The sequence below is a fragment of the Nasonia vitripennis genome, assembly GCF_009193385.2.
Source record: "Nasonia vitripennis strain AsymCx chromosome 1 unlocalized genomic scaffold, Nvit_psr_1.1 chr1_random0001, whole genome shotgun sequence".
Classification (NCBI taxonomy): Eukaryota; Metazoa; Arthropoda; class Insecta; order Hymenoptera; family Pteromalidae; genus Nasonia; species Nasonia vitripennis.
Window position 1 is genome coordinate 611,981 of NW_022279587.1, and position 19,230 is coordinate 631,210.

The 19,230-nt window shown below is 35.9% G+C and overlaps 1 protein-coding gene across 4 annotated transcripts in view; it reads left to right on the forward strand.

The window, feature by feature from the left end:
* Crc (calreticulin) overlaps nucleotides 1–19,230 on the forward strand; it is a 73,863-nt gene that overhangs the window by 46,423 nt on the left and 8,210 nt on the right. For 2 of the 4 annotated variants that reach the window (XM_032601200.1, NM_001161679.1), the window contains 3 exon segments: nucleotides 2,546–2,812; nucleotides 10,936–11,172; nucleotides 16,261–16,404. In XM_032601200.1, the coding sequence (XP_032457091.1) occupies nucleotides 2,546–2,812; nucleotides 10,936–11,172; nucleotides 16,261–16,404 (648 nt within the window). 4 annotated transcript variants of the gene reach the window in all.

Here is a 19,230-nt window from a genome sequence, read left to right on the forward strand (position 1 = left end):
CTGGGATCACCATCAAGAACGGTTTGGAGAAATTAATTACCTGTTCCAGAAGTGCCGCGACCTTGAAGTCCGAATAATTCGTTGATTCCGCTATTCTGCAGAACAGCCTACAGGCATTTGTCCTAAATACCTTGCCTAGTGGAGGAAGTTTCAACAGTGTTTCCATAGCGACCGTAGGTATCGTTCGCATGGATACCGTGATTCCTCCCATAACCAATCTTTGTTTTCAACTCACATTTGTGGCCCCATATCAGTGCCCCATGAGTGAGTCCTGGTTTGATGATTGCATCATATAGCCATCTCACTTTATCCGGTTCTAGACCCCAGGTATTGCCAAAGGCCCTCCTGCAAGCCCAGAATGTGCCTATCGCTTTATCGCGTTTTTCTTTAATATGTTTCCCCTAGTTGAGTTCAGCGTCGAGCGTGACTCCCAGGTATTTGATCTCCTTTACAAATTTCAGGGGGACACCATGGAGTTGAAGCCCTTCCGTCGGCTTGGTCTTATACCTCTTCGTACACAGCATTACACTGACTTTTTGGGGTTAACCCCCAGTTTTACTTTATTATACCATTTCTCCACTAGGCCCAGTGCGAATTGCATTAGACCTGCTAGTACGTCCTCGTTGTCCCCTATAATCAGGATGACGATGTTGTCTGCATATGCCTGTGCGTTTATACCGGCTTCGTTTAGGATACGGAGTAGTCTGTCCACCACCAGGCACCATAGTGTCAGAGACAGCAGCCCTTCTTGTGGGCATCCCTTTCTCACCACTCCTCTGCTAGAGTACGATCCCCAGGTTGCAACTATCGTCCTGGTTCTCAGCATAAAGCTGATCCACCTAGCGAGAATTGCCGGGATTGTGTGCTCCTTCATGCCTGCCGAAATCGTCTCGACAGTCATGTAATTGAAGGACCCAGTGCTGACTTTTTAATATATCTGTCAACCAGCCTTTTCAGAGTTTTGAGTAAAAACGAGGTCATGCTGATTGGCCTGAAGTCCCTTGCGACCGTGTGTCGCCTTGTAAGGCTCAAACGTCCCTATAGCCCACTTGATCCTTGTCTTGTCTGTTACCCGTTTCGCAAGTCTCCATTCCTCTTTGTGGGCCGTCAGCCGCATGCCTCTGATCCCGCCACTTCTCTGAAATGTGGAAAGTGGGTTTCCATCAGGCCCTCTAGGACCTCCTGTCCATTACTTGCCCAGTCCCCTGTTTCGAGTCTGATCGAGTCAGTCAGGGGCTTCCTTGGGTGCTGCAGGACACTGCACAGCCTGGCCGTATCTGATAACGTGCTTCGGCTTTTGCAGTTTCGCTTTCAACCCTCCACTCCAGTCTTTTCGATCTCCTTCTTATATTCCTTTTGCTCCGCTGTATACGCCCATTCGTCCTTGTCACTCTTTGTTTGCATGAACCGATTGTATAGCGGCCTTACTTTCTTCCTGCGTTTCTCTAGTACTTATTCCACCAGAGAGCGCCTTTCGTTTGCCTCTTCGCTCTTAGTTCACAATTGTTCTCGAAAGAACTTATTATTATGTCCCTTAGGATCCTGCAGCAATGATCGATGTTCTCCACCGTCCCTTATATGACAGAGAAGTAGCCGATCTTAGCTGTTAATTCTTCTCTGTAGCTTATCTATTTTGTTTTCCTAGGATTCCTTATGAATTAATTGAGCGTATTTTGTCCGCCAAGTCTGAACACAATATGTTGGTGGTCTGACATGGAGACGTCGCCCGTAACCTCAGACCACGCATTCCTGGAGGCCAGGGTGATGTCTATGACCTCCTCCTCTCTTACGGCGTTTCGGAACGTGGGTCTGTTGCCCTATTGAGAAAATCCATGTTCGTTGCTGCTAAGAACTCTAATATTGCAGTCTGAGCTGCCCCAGCGTGTGTTATACGTGTTTGCGTTATAAGCTTGGTGTCTTCGGCTTCGCGTTCCCTAATTAATGCGTCCATTTCCTCCGGGGAACACGCTTTCTCATAGCGAAAGTATGCCGTGGCAATCATAATGACCTTTCGTTCGCCTCCGATGCCCTTGTAGCTTAACCTTGCTGTACATAGATCCCTTGAGCAGTGCTTTGTCACCGTCTTTACATGAAGCCCCTTGGCAATAAGGCACGTTCTAGTCGGAACGGGACTGCCACTGATCAGTGTGCCTATTCCGTTTAAGCCTGTGATTTTGCCATTGTAAATCCGAGGTTCTTGGATTAGCCAACTTAAAATATTAAGTTGATAACGTAATTTTTTCGAATAAATCTTTTTTAAGATAAAAGATTGGGTTAATGAATTTTAAGTAGATACTAATAGATTGCGCATACGCGCAATACTCACGATTTCAATGCAATCGAGATTTTTTGAAAGTCAAGTAGCCCAACTTCAAAGTATATAGGGTTACGTTGTCGTCGAATCGAATCGTATTTTTTCTTGCCAACGCGACGCTATCGCGCCTCTTGATAAATGTAACAATGTTGGTAATGTAAAATAAGCTAGTATTTAATAATTGTAGAGGTAAAAAAAAATTGCTTAAAATGAATTTATTACATTTTACAGATATTGATTGACAATGAAAAAGTCGAATCTGGTCAGCTAGAGGAAGATTGGGACTTTTTACCTGCTAAAAAAATCAAGGATCCTACACAGTCAAAACCAGCTGATTGGGACGACAAACCTACTATACCAGACCCTAGCGACAGAAAACCAGAAGATTGGGACAAACCTGAGCACATCCCTGATCCTGAAGCTACAAAACCAGATGATTGGGATGACGAGATGGATGGTGAATGGGAAGCTCCTATGATTGATAATCCCGAATTCAAGGTATTTATATTAATTTTTAATTATGTTATTTAGATTAAATATAATTATACTCAAATTTGAAATTTAAATATACTTTATTGTTTATTATATTAAAAATTGTCTAGTCGTTGCTAGTTCTCGAGTAAGTTCACTTTTCATCCTGAACGTTCTCTTCTAAGGTATAACAATCTCGATACGGGCCGATAAAAAAACTAAATATTAAAAAAAAACATAGAAATATAAAAATCTTTAAAAAAAAATAACTCTTAAAAAAGTAAAAGGTTAGGCGAGTTTGATATATTTCGCAACAAAATTACACATAGATAAGAACTGAGATCAATCAAACAAAGTCAAATTTATTATATTTAATCGTAATGAAGCAAAGAACTCTCAAGATAATTACTACGTAACTTGCCATGCCCGTTTCATTGTACTTATAGTGTTTGTATGACGTTCTAATATATACAAAAATAAAATTTAGTTGTTCACCAATAAACAAAATGAAACGGGCATGGCAAGTTACGTAGTAATTATCTTGAGAGTTCTTTGCTTCATTACGATTAAATATAATAAATTTGACTTTGTTTGATTGATCTCAGTTCTTTTCTATGTGTAATTTTGTTGCGGAATATATCAAACTTGCCTAACCTTTTACTTTTTTAAGAGTTAATTTTTTTTAGAGATTTCAATACTTTTTTTAAAATTGTTTAGAGTATTTCATATTGAAAGTCGTAAAAATAAAATATAAGCATCTTTAGCACCATTCGACCACAGCTTTTTTGTAACATTTTTATTACTAAGATGAAATCACTGATTGTTCTAATATACATCACCCTCGAATTATTTCTACACCTATACACCAAAAACCACGGTGCGAACTACCCAGAACTCGTCATCGGCCACCCTGTACACCTAGACACATTCCTCGAATGATTTTTACACCTAGACACAAAAAACCACGGAGCGCGCCACCTAGACCTTGTCATCGTCTACCCTGGCAAGCTAGTTACTGTTACAGCTCCGAAACGCAGAGTATGCACTCGCAACCTCTTAATTCAAAATATCGGAATATATTATTATATTTTCTTGAGAAAGCAATTCTCATCTGTATATAGCTTTGCGGTCAACTTCACGGTGCTAACACTTCTTGCGGCTAACTTAACGGTCCTTTCACATTTCAGGCTGAAGAAGAAAAACGTAATTTTAGCATTTTTGGATTATACACTCACATATTATAAAAATAAGCAGCCTTTTCACTAATATTTTTGTTGGAAATCATAGTTTAGCTCAGAAAACATACTAATAAGCCAAAAAATCTTACAGACAGTAACAATAAGCATTTTTTTCTGTATCATGAAAAATTCGAACACCAATATAGAAGTAAATAGTGTCACGGGCGCGCGGCGTCGTCTGCTTCCCAAACTCGCCTTCGTGGCGCTACCGCGCCACTTGATTTAGCAGTTAACGCGTCTACTAGTGTGGACGTCGTAGAGAGACTTGCGTCAAAACGGAAGACTTCTTTAAAAATACTCTGAAAAGGCAGACCGATGCCGAACTAATCACCAAGCACTAGCAGCGGTTGACTGGAAATGGAAACGGAGGAAGCGGTAGCAGCAGTGGCTCGGCACTAGAGCGCTTTACAATTTAAAGAAGAGCTTGCTGAGCTCGTCAGCCTCACTCGCTCGACTAAGCTCAAACGGTACAGAGCAATATGTCTCCCTACTTAGCCGAATTTAGATAGGAATACCTTTTGGGAGCGAGTCGATGCTTCCGCATTATGTCTGAAGACATTGACTTATTCGCTTTTAAATACCGTCTTGCAGATCACATAGTTATCATTTTATATTTAAAAAAAAATAATAATAAAAGACAAAATTATTAAAATTGGTACTGATTACGTTATGTACTCAAATTACATCATGATATGATGCTACGAGCCAAACCCAGCTCCGGTAGTTTTAAATAATTTGCTGCGTACTGATCTTTTAGTATACTTAAAGCTAGCTGCCTAAATCTGTTGGTATTGATAGACATGAAATGTACTAAGTTATAAGTGTCAAATTAGGCAGCATGGTAGTGCCACGAAAGAGAGCTTGAGAAGTAAACGAAACTGCGGCGCCCGTGCTACTTCTATGATGTTAATGTTCGCTTTTTTCATTATAAGCAAATTATTGCTTTTGTTCATTGTCTCTAAGTTATTTTGACTTACATCATATTTTATTATGCTTATCAAATATGATTTTCAAAAAATATTGATAAAAAAGCTACCTTTTATATGTCCTCTCATTGTTTTTTTTTCTCTCAACAGTGGAGTCGAATAATTGTTAAACTTAGCTTAAACTTAAATAATAAATAATTCAATTACAAACCACTTAATTTACTTACTACTTAACTTGTATAACGGGGTAAAGTTTTCGGCAGCAGTCGCGCAGACGTTAGCTGCGTGCAGTGTAACTGCCGTCGAGACAATCACCTCGTGATAATCGAGACAAGGTCTCGTTTCCTGGTGATGTGTCGAGGCCAGTAGTGAACCGGCCAAGGTCGGGTAACGACTAGCTGCAGCTTTCATGCACGTGTATCATAAAGCGATACGCGTACCCGCGGAGGCGGCAGGGAACTTTAATAAGGTAGGGTTCGCGTTAATAACCGATGCCGAATACAGGTTTTAAGTAAATTATAGAATGAATATATTGTTGACTCTAAGATATGTTACACGAGCACACACGCGGGTGTGCGAGGTGCAGACGAACGGTGTACCCAGAGATCGGGAGAAAGCTAGTGAGACAGAAAAAAGTAGAGAGCTGACACTTACGGATTGTCGATTCCACTTGCTCTCGGGATCCAGCTCAAACCCCAGGACGTCTCCTTCGCAGGCGAGGTAGCGTAGTCGCAAGGTAGACAGGCTCAAGGCGATGACGCACGAAGAACCTCGGAATAGCCGTAGTCTCGGGAAAGATAACACACACAATTCGATCTAGCGCTTCTCAAGGATTAAAATAACAGTTCACGCAATTTAGCAAAAAGACAGCCTGCACGGTAAGCTAGCCCGAACGAATCTCTCGCGCGTATACTAAGTCTCGCACGCAAAGCTCTCCCTCTCTCCCCCCACTCGCCATCGCGGTGTGCTCTCTCTCGTTGCTCTGTCACTGCTCACCTGTAACATGCAACTATTATACAGTAATATGATACAATTATTGTATGCTGGGAAGGTTATTGGAAACGTTTTTCATTGGAAACATTTTTGTGTTTACTATATTATGATAAAAATAATATAGTAATAAACTTGACTTTTTTATTTTATCTCAGTTTTTTTAACCTGTAATTACTTTCTAAACAAAATTATGTTATTATCTTACATTATTTTACTGACATGTATGGTAGTACGGAATACATCAAACTCGCCTATCTTTACTTTGGGTAGAAGTCCATTTTTTTAATTTAGAAATTTCATTTCTTTTTGGGCAAACTTCTAGAAGTACTTTAACTCTGTTCTCAAAATTAAATATAAACATTTTTTTGGAACCGCTTGACCATTGTTTGTTTTAAATAACAGTTTTTACGAAGAACCATCCACTTAAAATAAGTCGATGCACTTACAAATTGTCAGCAAAACAACTTCTTGTCTGTGTTAATAAGGGTTGGTTTAAGTTTATTACGTTATGTTTACAGCGTACGGCATTGCTTTCCCAATACTTTCTATCGTATTATAGTTCATCTATTTTTTAAACTCGCCTTCACCACCCACTCACTCCGCTTAATTTTTAAAGTTTACTTTGTCCTTGTATTTTTATATTGTAAATAGATTTTCATTCGTTAATCATAAAAGATGTGAAATTAAAAATATTATTATAATATTCAATTCATTCTCTAAAATCATATCATATAATAATTGATTTTTTAACTCATTATTATATTTAATTAGAAGACAAACGAATTTTTCCATTATGACCGATTAAATTTGATCTTTCTTCTTTTCAAAATTCACCATAGCAATGTTTGCATTCATGTTATTTTACCATAATTTAATAGTGCAACATAAAATTATTCACTAGCATTATCAATCAAATGTTAAACTGAGATTGATGATTCTAATTTTTTCCTCTGGATAAAGATTAATAATTAATAGAATTAATAGATGGTATTAGCCTGAATCTATATTTTCAGTAAAAAGTAATGTTAAGTTTAAACTACTTTCTAAAGCAAAATATGTTATTTGAGTTATTAATAATCTAGGAACGCAACAACGCTTCGATAGTAAGCAACACTACGCGCTCACGGACAAGTTGAAGAAGTCCACTTTTAAGCAAAAGCTGCAGCAGCTACTGAATGGTGCTTCAAACAATTAGAGCTTGAGAACGAGTTCAAGTCAGAACGCGATTGCCTATGACAACAACCTCATTCGAAGACGAGGAGGAGGCGGACGTTAAAGAATCGATATGGTCCCGGAGATAGGCAGCGACAAAAGCATGTCCAGCTTCAAAGTATACCCGTAACACCAGATAAAATGTCCTAGCCTACTACGCTGCTGCTGCGCCGCTTCCTACGAAAAATATCTCGATTTTCAAACGAAGACTAGTGAAACTCAAAATCCTTCCTTTTTTTTTACAAAAATGGTCTTATAATTATAATTTTTCCTCTAAAAGGTTATGAAATCTTTTAGTAATTATAAAATATTTACAGTTCATAAAAGTTTTTCTAGATTTTTATTAATATACGCTAATGAATGTAGTGAACTGAATTTTAAAAATATCAAGTATTAAACATCAGGACACTGACAACAATCATTTATTATTACCCCAAGAAGAATTATGCTCACGATAGCTTCAAGACAAAAATCCGCTTTTTGTAACACACGAACAATTTTTGCGTTTTTCGTACCTGTTAATCGGGACTAACGTGACTCTTTTTTGACCGGCGGACAAAATAATATATTGTGTAACAAGGGCGCAAAGTGGTATTCTTTAGTCCGAGTAAGGATATTGCAGTACGAGTCAAGACAAGTAGCCCAAGCCGAAGGCAAGGGCGATTACGAGCGACAAGCCCGCAAACTAGTACTACAATATCCACTTGAAGTCAATAAGCTCACTTAGCCCTTGGTGCACACCATAGTTTTTGTGTCGTATATATTAATTTCCGCGTTATTGTGCCTATTAGATGAACTAAGGTAACATTTTTGACACAGCACCTCAAAGTATTTAGTTCTATATATGATACATATACCTATATTTATATATGTGTCATTACATGTTTTAATCATTTTTACAAATTTTTCAAAAAGCGGAAAGTAAAAGCTTTTTTGGCCAGTTTCTTCTAAAAAATCAGGTTTTTCTAAAAAAAATAGGATTTTTGCCCGCTTTTTCAAGCCGGTCAAGAATATTTCCAATTGATAAGTAAACAATACCTTAAAATTAACAGAATTTGTAATACTAATTAATGATTTATCTAGAAATTATAATTAATTATATTCTTATACAAAAAGAATTTTTTAATTATATGCTGTTTATTTTCAATTTATCAAAGTTTGATAATATTAGTTTCTTCTTATGTTCAATTCATTAATGATTATTACCTGAAAATTATTTATTTATTATTATCTTATAAAACACTACCTTATAATTATCGATTTGGCATAACTATAATTCATTTACAATTTAAACATATTAAGCATATAATGAAAGAAATAAAAGGAAAAAAGTATTTCCCTGCTCAAGGATCGAACTCAGATCCTCAGCGTGACAATTCATTACACAAGTACCTCAGCTATTCAGACTATTATAGAAAGCTTAAAGTTTCTTTTCAACTTATATCTCATAACGGATAGACTTAGTTTATATTCATACAAATTCCAAGAGGAAATATTTATAAATTATAGACAAGTTTTTAATTAAACTTACTTACTTCGCTAAAAATAAAAATGATCAATGAGATTTGGTCTCGATGACCAAATCTAGAATAATTGATGATTCAAGTCCAAGTATAGGAATTAAATGATTCAATTTAAAAAATTGTCTGTTATTCGAACATAATATTTCTAATTTTTTGTATTTCTAAAACATTTAATTCATAATTATAGATGTAATTTTTATATTTTTAATTTTATTGAATCTCAATTTATCTCGAGTAAAAATGTTCTTCGGGCGTGCCCAAATAAACCAGTGGCGCCCATCAGACTCCCGGACTTGGCCCCCACTAAAATGTAATGGTGCCCACGTTTGGGTCTGGTGAGATTGCTCGAAAATTGTCATTCAATCGATATAGATTTTGTGGTCAATAATATTTAATGCGGGAATCAAATAATTTAAAATCAAAAAACAATTCTATTATTTCATATAATCTGATATAACATATCTTCGAAAGCCAAAAACTCAATCATTTTTTACCCTACGTAGGCCTCCTTCGGTTTTGGACTTCAAAGAGCACTTTCTACCTGAGTTTGAAGCAGATGAGGAATTGTAAAAGTCTTTTTAGAAGCCAAAGAAAATCTATTGAGGCTGAGAAATCATTATAATTTGTAGTTTTTGAAAACATGTTATACTTGGTTTATAACAGGCTGGAGTTTTCGATAGTAGTCGCGCAGACGTTAGCTGCGTGCAATGCAACTGCTGTCTGGATGATCACCTCGCAATAATCAAGACAAGGTCTCGTTTCCTCGGGTTGTTTCGAGGCTCGTAGTGGACCGGCCAAGATCGAATGATGACTAGCTGCAGTTTTTATGTACGTGTATCGTGAAGCGATACGCGTGCCTGCGGAGTCAGCAGGGAACTTTGTCTATGAGGAGACGGGAAGCGAGTTCGCGGAAATAACCGACGCCGAACACGAGCTTTAGATAGAATAAGGACAGAGTATATTGTGATAATTTTAAAATATATTACACGAGCACACACGCGGGTGTGCGAGACGCAGACGAACGGCTTAGTCAGAGATCGGGAGAGAGCTAGTGAGAGAGAGGGAGAGGGAGAGAGAGAGAGAGAGAGAGAGAGAGAGAGAGAGAGAGAGAGAGAGAGAGAGAGAAGTAGAAAGCTGACACTTACGGATCGTAGATTCCACTCGCTCTGAGGAACCAGCTCAAGCCCCAGGACGTCTCCTTTGAAGGCAAGGTTGCGTAGCCGCACGATAGACAGGCTCAAGGCGATGACGCACGTTGACCCTCTCAGTCGAGCCGTAGTCTCCGGAACCACACACACGGTTAGATTTCAAGCGTATCCAAATAGTTAGCATGGTCTAGCAACGAAAACTCTACCCGATACACTGAAAAAAACACAGTTGTTTCTGCTGTAAAGTCCGGTAGTTTTGACCGTTCTGCCACCGTAACAACTGTTCAGTAAGAAAAACGGTGTGCCACTGGTACTTTTGGCCAGTCGCGACTCGTAAAATTGGTCAATTACGCGGGACACCAGCAAAAACGACCGAACTGATTCTTTAAAACTACTGAACTCTACGGTAATTTTGGCGAGTCTTCGTACAATGACGGATTACTGGTGCGATTTCAGTTAAAATGTCGAGTTTTTTTTTCAGTGTAGGCTTAAAGCTAAAACGGATCTCCCGCGCATATACTAAGTCTCGCGTGCAAAGCTCTCTCTCTCTCCCCGCTTACCGTCGAAGTGTGCTCTCTCTCTCTCTCTCTCTCTCTCTCTCTCTGCCCTGTCGCTGCTCACCTGTAACATGTAACTATTGTACATTAAAATAATACAATTATTGTATGCTGGGGACGAGTTAACAACGTTCCTCGGTTATGATACCTGGACATGTATGAAAATTGTTTGACTATGTTGACAGTGTGCATGGATGTATATTACAGTTTCATGAAAGTGAAAACTTATTTTATGTTCTTAAAATTTAACATTTCCTGAAATGTCATATAGTGCAGCATCTACCTAGCCCTCAATGAATGTATGAATTTAGTAGGCAAATTAGCACCTTGGGCACAGAGATCCTTGCGGTTAACTTCTTTGCGCTAGATTACTTTTATTACAAAGTCTCTCAGAGATAATTTAGTAACCACAAAATTTGTATTAGAAAGTACCCGTAAAAATCTAAAAATTCAACAAATTGCGTCTGTATTTTAAAATGAAGTAGATGATTGTACAGTGTAAGCGACCTCTACATATTAATTGTGAAATAAACTATTTTATTTATTTTATTAGGGTGACTGGAAACCAAAACAGATTGATAATCCAAATTATAAAGGACCTTGGGTGCATCCGGAAATAGATAATCCTGAATATTTACCAGATCCAGACTTATACAAACATAATGAAATTTGTATAGTAGGACTTGATTTATGGCAAGTTAAATCAGGAACTATATTTGATAACATTCTTCTCACAGATGATCCTGAATATGCTAAACAATTTGGACAAGACGTTTGGAAACCTACAATAGTAAGATATTTTTTATTAAGCTTTTTCTTCTTGTATAATGTATTATGAGAACTAAATTTGATGGTTATAATTATGTCTCATCAAGTTTTTTTCTAATGATCTAGAACTCTGAAACATATTTTCCATCAACTTAGGAGGTCACTAGAATTCATTTTCACAGGAATTTCACAACTTTTTACGCAATTTTTGACTATAATGAAATATCAATGACATTATACTTTGCAATAAAATGCAACAAAATCATTCATATGCAAGATAAATAATAATTTCGATAAATTAAAAATAATATACTTTTCTAGTCAAGAGGCTGATAGAAAAATTCATCTGCTACAAAAATCATAAACATTAAAGAACCTGCAACAATAAAATAAATTCCACAAAGTAAATGCTTAATAGAAAAAGTTTTAAACAATAATTTTTGTTTTTAATTCATAATAAATCACTTATCTAATAATTCTATTGAAGTACTTAATTGAAGGCAGGATACGCATACATGGAACACTTGTGCAATTTAACGAATTATATACATACACGCTCATATATCACTAATAATTAGAGAAAAATAATAACTATTAAACAATATTATTATGCACCAACAATATATGCAATACAATTTACAATTAAAATTGAAAAGTCAAAACAAACTGAAATCTAAAATACTAACTAAATATAGAGTGTAAACTTCAAAAAAAAAATTTTTTATCTCTTCATTACTGGCGCAGCTTTTCGGCCCAGCTGCTGGGGGCATTACACCACCTCTGTGTAAAAGTAGTGCCCAATCCTATCTCTTTTTTACCTTGCTATATCCATACTTATATTTTTATTTATACTACTACTACTTTATAGAGACATCTCCGGTGAGGACCATATTTTCAGACACATCTTACTGATTAAGCCAGCACTCTTCGCCCCCGAGAGGGCATCGGGTCCGTCTCACTGTGTAGCTTTCCCCGGACAAGGTCCCGTATTAGACCAGCTCCACACCGGTGAGGCCGGCGCTCCCTGTCTAATGCATCGGGTTGGCTACCTTTATTCCTGCCTTATCTTCGGTCCCTACCACTGTTTCGCATTCGCCCAGGCTTACGCCTGTGAGACAGGAAAAGCCAGGAATTACACTAAAGGAAAATCCCGGGGAAAAACCTGCCTCGAAACAGCCGGAGTCTTGGGTACTTTTTCCGTTGAAACTAACTCAGAAAAAATCCGAGTGATTTCACCGGAAATCGAACCCACGACCCCTTGAGCGAACGTGTTTCGGACAGCTAAGGCCTTAACCGACTGAGCCACGGACGCTCTCATAAACTTCAATATTAAAATTGGACAAACGATCCGAATCATAAACTACATAAATATAACTATAGAATAACACTATTAGTAATCAAAGGCAACTTCACTCCTTACACAATTTGCTAGCATGACTCCTTGGCTTTTACGGAAAATCTGAAAATTATTAATTTGACAAAATACATTAACTTCTACTTTTAACGCACAGCACATGATATAATTTGGTCCATAAATATAAATCTCATTTAACCTTAATAATAGAATTATGAACTAGTTAGATAAAAACACATCTATTTAAGAGAGAGCACACAGTGGCGCTGTCATCATTCAACGAATCCAAAACTATAGGCCGCAACAACGCGACATAAACCGTCATAAGTATCATACGACATGTCGTAGCTGACGGGACTATCGTACGGCTCCTGCAGGGTCGTACTGCCATTCCGGCTCCGGCATAGCCGTGGCTGCTAGACAGATGGGAGTGTTGCCACTGTCGTAAAGGAAGATTAGGCCCGTTACACGCAAAAATGAACAGAAACAAATAAATACTGACCCACTATGTTAAATAAGTATTATTCTGTAGTGCAGCATTTATCAGGAATAGTTTATAATAACAGTATTAATTTATATAATAATAGTCTATTTTGTTAGCTGGAATAATGCTATTGCGAAAAAAGTCTCGTTGATTAATATTTTCTAATCCTATCATTAACTTATATATTTTATATGTTATTATTATTACAATCCCTAAAATCTTTTATACACAAATCAATTGTCATTAAAATTCAACATTATTTTTTGCTGCAGCAGATCAATAAAAGTATTCGAATAAAACTGACAAGTGAGTAGTTTTATTTAGATTATGCAATGGACGAATCTGAAACATTGATCTGTTTTATAAGAATACGAATTTCTTGTATAAAGCATGGTCAGTATATTGAAAATGCTATCCGGTAATACAACCGGTAATTAGAACAGGAAAAAAAAGACGATGTTTCCTCTCATCGTCAAGTCTTACCCCATTACAGTTTAATTAATTTATCAACAATATTTGAATATCTGCATACTTTGTGTGGCTACGTGTGTGCATGTATGTGTGTTCACCAGCGAACCTTTAAATATCGGCGAGTGCCTTATGTGAAAAGCGCAGCGTTTCGTTTTTAGCGATGTTTTAGTTTGCAATTGACGAAATATACAGCAAATAACAAGTATGGAAACGTAATAGTTACTTCTCTTGACGGTCGATTTAATTTGCAATAGACAAACACTAATTAAGAATTTGTGAAATCTCAAGTTTTAACATACTTGGGATGACACGTATCTAAAATTAGTCCCAATAATCTATAGTCCTTCATCTTCGTATTAGTTTGAATCTCTCTCTTTCTCTCTCTTTCTCTCTTTCTCTCTGTCTGTCTTTAATTAGTTTGGTAATTGCGTATATCAAATTTATCTCCATGAACTAGTTTTATTATAATGAAAATAGTTTTCAAAATTTTTTATCATACTTTTCTCAATTAATGCTATTATACAGGATCTCTGCGATATTAGACGTTTAACTTTCAGCAATTATAACACTTATACATTCTTTATTCATAACTAGTTCATTGTTAATATCGACATCGATACTTGTTCGTTCACAGTCGAATGCTCATCAATATCATCTACATCACATTCTGTTACATCATACTCATATGATGATGACAACTGATTAGATATGTTGTTCATTTGAATTAGTGTCCTTTAAATGAACCTAGTTTGAAGTGCTTCATTTCTTGATGCAGTTTCTATTTCTTTTAGAGTAATGGGCAGGTTGATCGGTGAGTTAGTGTGTCTGTAATATTTATCAGGTAGTATAAAATTAGAATGTTTGATATAGTATGAACTACTATTTTTTTGTGTCTATTTTCAATGCTTATTTCCATTCATGTTACTTATTTACGTTTTAAATAAGTTAGTTTTCATTACGCCTTTCTTGTTGGATCAGGGAAATTTATATGTCTGATCATTGTTTTATACCACAACGCTTTATTGTTATTGAAATTCTAACTTAACTTTTTTAAAATTCGTACAGTCGCAAAACTAATGCACTGATTGCCATCATTAAGGGTCAACATGATTTTTTTGGTTCATATAATGTAATATCTCTGCAACAAATAGAGGTATCGATCCAAATTTTTTATGGTTAAAGTTTAAGTTATAAGAATTAAGAGAAAATTTTCGAAAATGTCATCTCCTATTTTGGGATTGATAAAACCATGTAAAATAGTACAACTTAAAAAATTCCTATATGGCCTGCCTTTTATCATAAAGTAAGAATAATTTATGTAAACCATGGTATTAAGTGCATCTTTTCGACGCACCTATTAGATTACGTTACAGCAACAGAACAAACTGCCATCGTGAATTCATATCCAGTGACCGCCTTGGTAGCTCATATCGTCATTCCAATGCTACGTCGAAAAGATGCACTTAATACCTGCTCGTCCAACCGCCCCCTTAAGGAGGTCCACCACTAAACTCATTTTCTTAGGAAATTAATGAAACTTCACACACTGCTTTATAAGGGTATTGTTTTTACACATCTGAAATTTCAGATCAATCTGACGTCTGGAAGCTGAGATATAAGGCCTCAATGTTTGGGCTTTCAACACGCGATCCGTATGCTTGGCCCGCGAGAAACGTACATTTGCGTTGATTGTAGCCGAACGCTTCTTACGATCTTGTTGCGAAACTAAAGTAAGGTTGAGAACAATATTACGAATTTTTTGAGACCTCGTGAACAATGATTTAACGTTTAGTTTCCAAGTTATTGTAATCTAAAGTAGGCTGTCGTCCGGCCGCACGTGCGTACGTGTGAGTTACGCTCACCAACGCGGCGCGCCTAACAATGCGTGCGTACGGCGGGTAGAGGCGCATTCTAAACTCTGCGTTGCGCTGAGGGGGTAGCCATGTTCAAAAAGCGCAGCAGAGAGCTAAACTTTTGGCAGGGACGGTCGGTTGTGAACCTCTTAAAATTACTCTTCACAAAATTAAAGTAAATCATTTAAAATTTTTTATAGTGATATTTAGTATAAATACCTTTAACTTTACCGTGCTAAAACATCCATTATCCCTGCTGGCCCTTTGTGGCACTCGGTGCAAGGATTTGTGAATTTGTTCACTGTCCGTAAAATTCCAAGTGAACGAATGGTTCTTTTGGGCTCAAACTCAAGGAGGATACTTTGTACACCTGTAGTTTTGGTATGAATGCAGGGATTTTAATTTGAATGCTTAGAAATGATTTGGCGATGAAAAAACTGAATTTTTGAATTCAAATAAATGTCCCTACGTTTCGATCAGAGTGAATGTAAAAAATACTAGTTTTTTACCGTAGTAACAAACTAGTATTTTTCACATTTTCTATGAAAATTTCTTTTAGATTAAATTTATAAAACTTAAAATTAAAATGATATGTCGCATTAGACATAAAATGAAAAATAAGCAATTTTACGGAAAAAATTTGTTTTAGTATTTTGCTTACAACTATGCAATAATTTTTTTTTTTTTTTGATAAACGGGTTCTAGGAGCATGTTCTACGGAAAATTTCCTGTCAAAATAAGCAATAAAAAAATCTATTTTTTCGAAGTTTAAAAGTGTTGTGTCCCCTTAAGTTATAGAAAAGCGTAACAGTAATTTTATTACCCCAAATCACGTATATTTTTTTTATGAAGTAGCGATATAGTTTACAAGAATATCAAAGTTTTACACTATAAAACAACTCTTTTTTACTCTATGCATATCTATTTATGCGTCTATAATGTTTTTAGGAGGGAGAAAAAAAAATGAAAGAATCGCAAGATAATGAGGAAAAAAAGTTGAAGGAACAAGAGGCTAAAGATAGTTCTGAAGATAAAGAAATCGATGACGAAGAAGATGATGATGTCAAGGATAACAATATACCTGAAATTGAAGTAAGTAAATTCAGAACAAATAATAATAAAACTAATAGTTTTTTTTTTATCTAGAAGCGAAGTACCGCTCCGATAGAAAGTATAAAGTTTTGTATGCACTGAGTCGTCAGGAAGCACCGCGACTGCTTCATACTTCAATTTTGCTGCTTAGGTTATAAAAATTTTACGAATCTATCTTCTAAATAATTTGATCCGTCGCTAACGCTGGCGTATGAGTATCATATTTTAAAGATTTTAATACCTTTTTTCTAATTACCTAAGTATTTAGTTTAAAAAATTGCTCCTTCAGAACAATACTTTTGAAAAAAAATTTTAATTGATTTATAATTTTTTTTTTTATTTCTGCCTCCCTTATTATCCTTCTATTCAATTCAGCCAGATCAACTTCGAAAAAACTAGTTTTTAGGAGAGGTTAAGTAACATATTCCTCAAAAATTTTCGTCACATCGTTTCGGAATATTTACGACGTTGCGAATAAAATCTCTAGAGTCTGTTTTGCATTCTTTCAACACATAGACGAGGTTGACAGTGAGTTAATATTCTAGGCAGACATGCAGCCTTGCGCTTTTGAGGCTCGACATGCGCTCACTCACAATCCGTAGAAGCTTCACACCTAAATACAATACATTTCCCTCCATTCAATTTGAACTTATATGTTTTTAGTTAAAAACTGTACTTTTATTCGTATATTTTTTTATTTTATTAAAATATCTTTTTCAACGCGTGCATATAAAAGGTCCTTTTATATGCACGAAAAACGAATGGAAAATCTCATTTTTCACACAGCGAGAGGAAAAGACTTTTCCTCCCGCTGCAGAGTGAGGTGATAGTACATTATGCAACTAGAGACTAAAGTCGTAGACTATTCCAGCGGCACAGTGGGAAATTTTGGTATATTAAGGGGCAAAACTTTTTTTACAAGAGAACTCTTAACAAATCGTAACAAATTTTTGGTAGAAATACTCAAAAATGTCCTTAATTCCTACGTAAAGTATAACTATTTTTGATTATTTATAGCACAAAATTATTGTGATTTGTTAAAAATTTTGCTGTCTCCAGTGTTTTGTCTGAAAATATATGCATATTTGAAAAAGCGTGATTTACGTGTTTTGGCTTTATGTGATAGGTCATCTTTAGCGGTCGCAATATATCGAAATTTCCGCAATTCCTACGTAAAGTACAACTATTTTTGAATATTTCTACTATAATGCGAAATATATTATACAGAAGCCTTAAAAGCTCTGTCTTTTAGAACTTCGTAGACATGCTAGAACCCAAATTATAGAACAAAATTAACAATGTATCGTCCAACGATTTTTTGTATATTTTTCGTAAAAAATTCACCTTAACTGGGACAGAAAGTCTTGAAATACAGGGATCAAAACGTGGCGATTTTGGAAAACTAGGCTGCCTTGTAAGGGCTGTTACTTTAGCTTCAACCAATGAAAATGAGCTCACCAAAAAGGGAATTAAAGGCCTTTCTAAGACAAAAACGTTAACAAATTTTTTTGTTTAAAAATCCCCAAAATTAAAGTATGCTAGTACTGCGCGACCGTCCGTCCTATAACGCAAAATATGGTTAAAGAATGCCCTTAACCCAAACCTTGAGGACTACGTAGATATGCTAAATAAACAAAACCAAAATAATTACATCTTTTTCTACTATATTTTGACTATCTTTCCTAAAAATTTGAGCTAGATTGGGACAGATAGACCTGAAATATAGGGGTGCCAATATGGCGATTTTGGAGAATTAGGCTGTCTTCCGAGGTATTTCGTCCAAGTATAACTTTGTATTGGAATTATGAATTTAAGCTCTTCAAAAAAGGAATTAAAGGTTTTTCCAAAACGAACATTTTTTAAGAGGTTCAGGACTCAAATCCACTGTAAAACAAAAAAATGGCATGAGATCGAAGATACGCAAAAAGTCCAAAAAATTAGTGTTTACGTTTTGCCCTACAGAAAAGGCCCCTTTAAGTCTGAGGTTCTCGGACTATTTTTGCCGGTAAACTGACGTTATAACAAGAAGATCCCTATTTTTTGGCTTAAAAAAAGTGACTAGGTAATCCTGTGCAAATTTTTCAAAATAGGCATTTTTTAACGATTTTCGAAAATTTAATAATTCATTGCGGGAGCTAGGGGGCACCTAGAATGCTGTAATTTTAGGAATAACCGTTTTTAGGCACTCACCCCGAATAAAGAGTTTCGAAGAAACGTCTTATACCCAGAGCGAACGCCTATTGGATTTGACAAAAAATGTGTTGTTTTTTTAATTCTTTCTGTGCCAATTTTTACAAATGGTGTTTCATAAAAGTATTCTGGCTATTTTGTAGAAAATTAAATTCTAAACAAATTCACAGTATTTAAAAATTCTAAATACCCAATTGAAAAAAGTCTTTCTAGTAGCGAAGCCTCATTCTCCAAAAATTGACTTTACGTCTGTGCGCAGGACCTGATGTTCATAAGAAGTGACCTTATATTACACAACATACTTGCTCAAAACAACTTTTTTTAGTCAAATTCACTATGTTTATTAAATATACTATATTCTACATGATCACCATGTATATCCATCTTTTTAGACATACTTTTGTAGACTAATAAAGGTAGAAACTGACATTTCTTCACTATACCCATACTAAATTCTTGAAAAACTAAACTTCACACTTGCTTCTATGAAATACTTGTACAATGACTATATATGTTCAATATACTATATTCTAAGCCATGACTGAGCATATGTATATCTATATATACGTATATTTGATATTTTATCCCTCTGTATAACCTTAAATCTTAAAAAAATATGAATTGTTTTCACTCTAA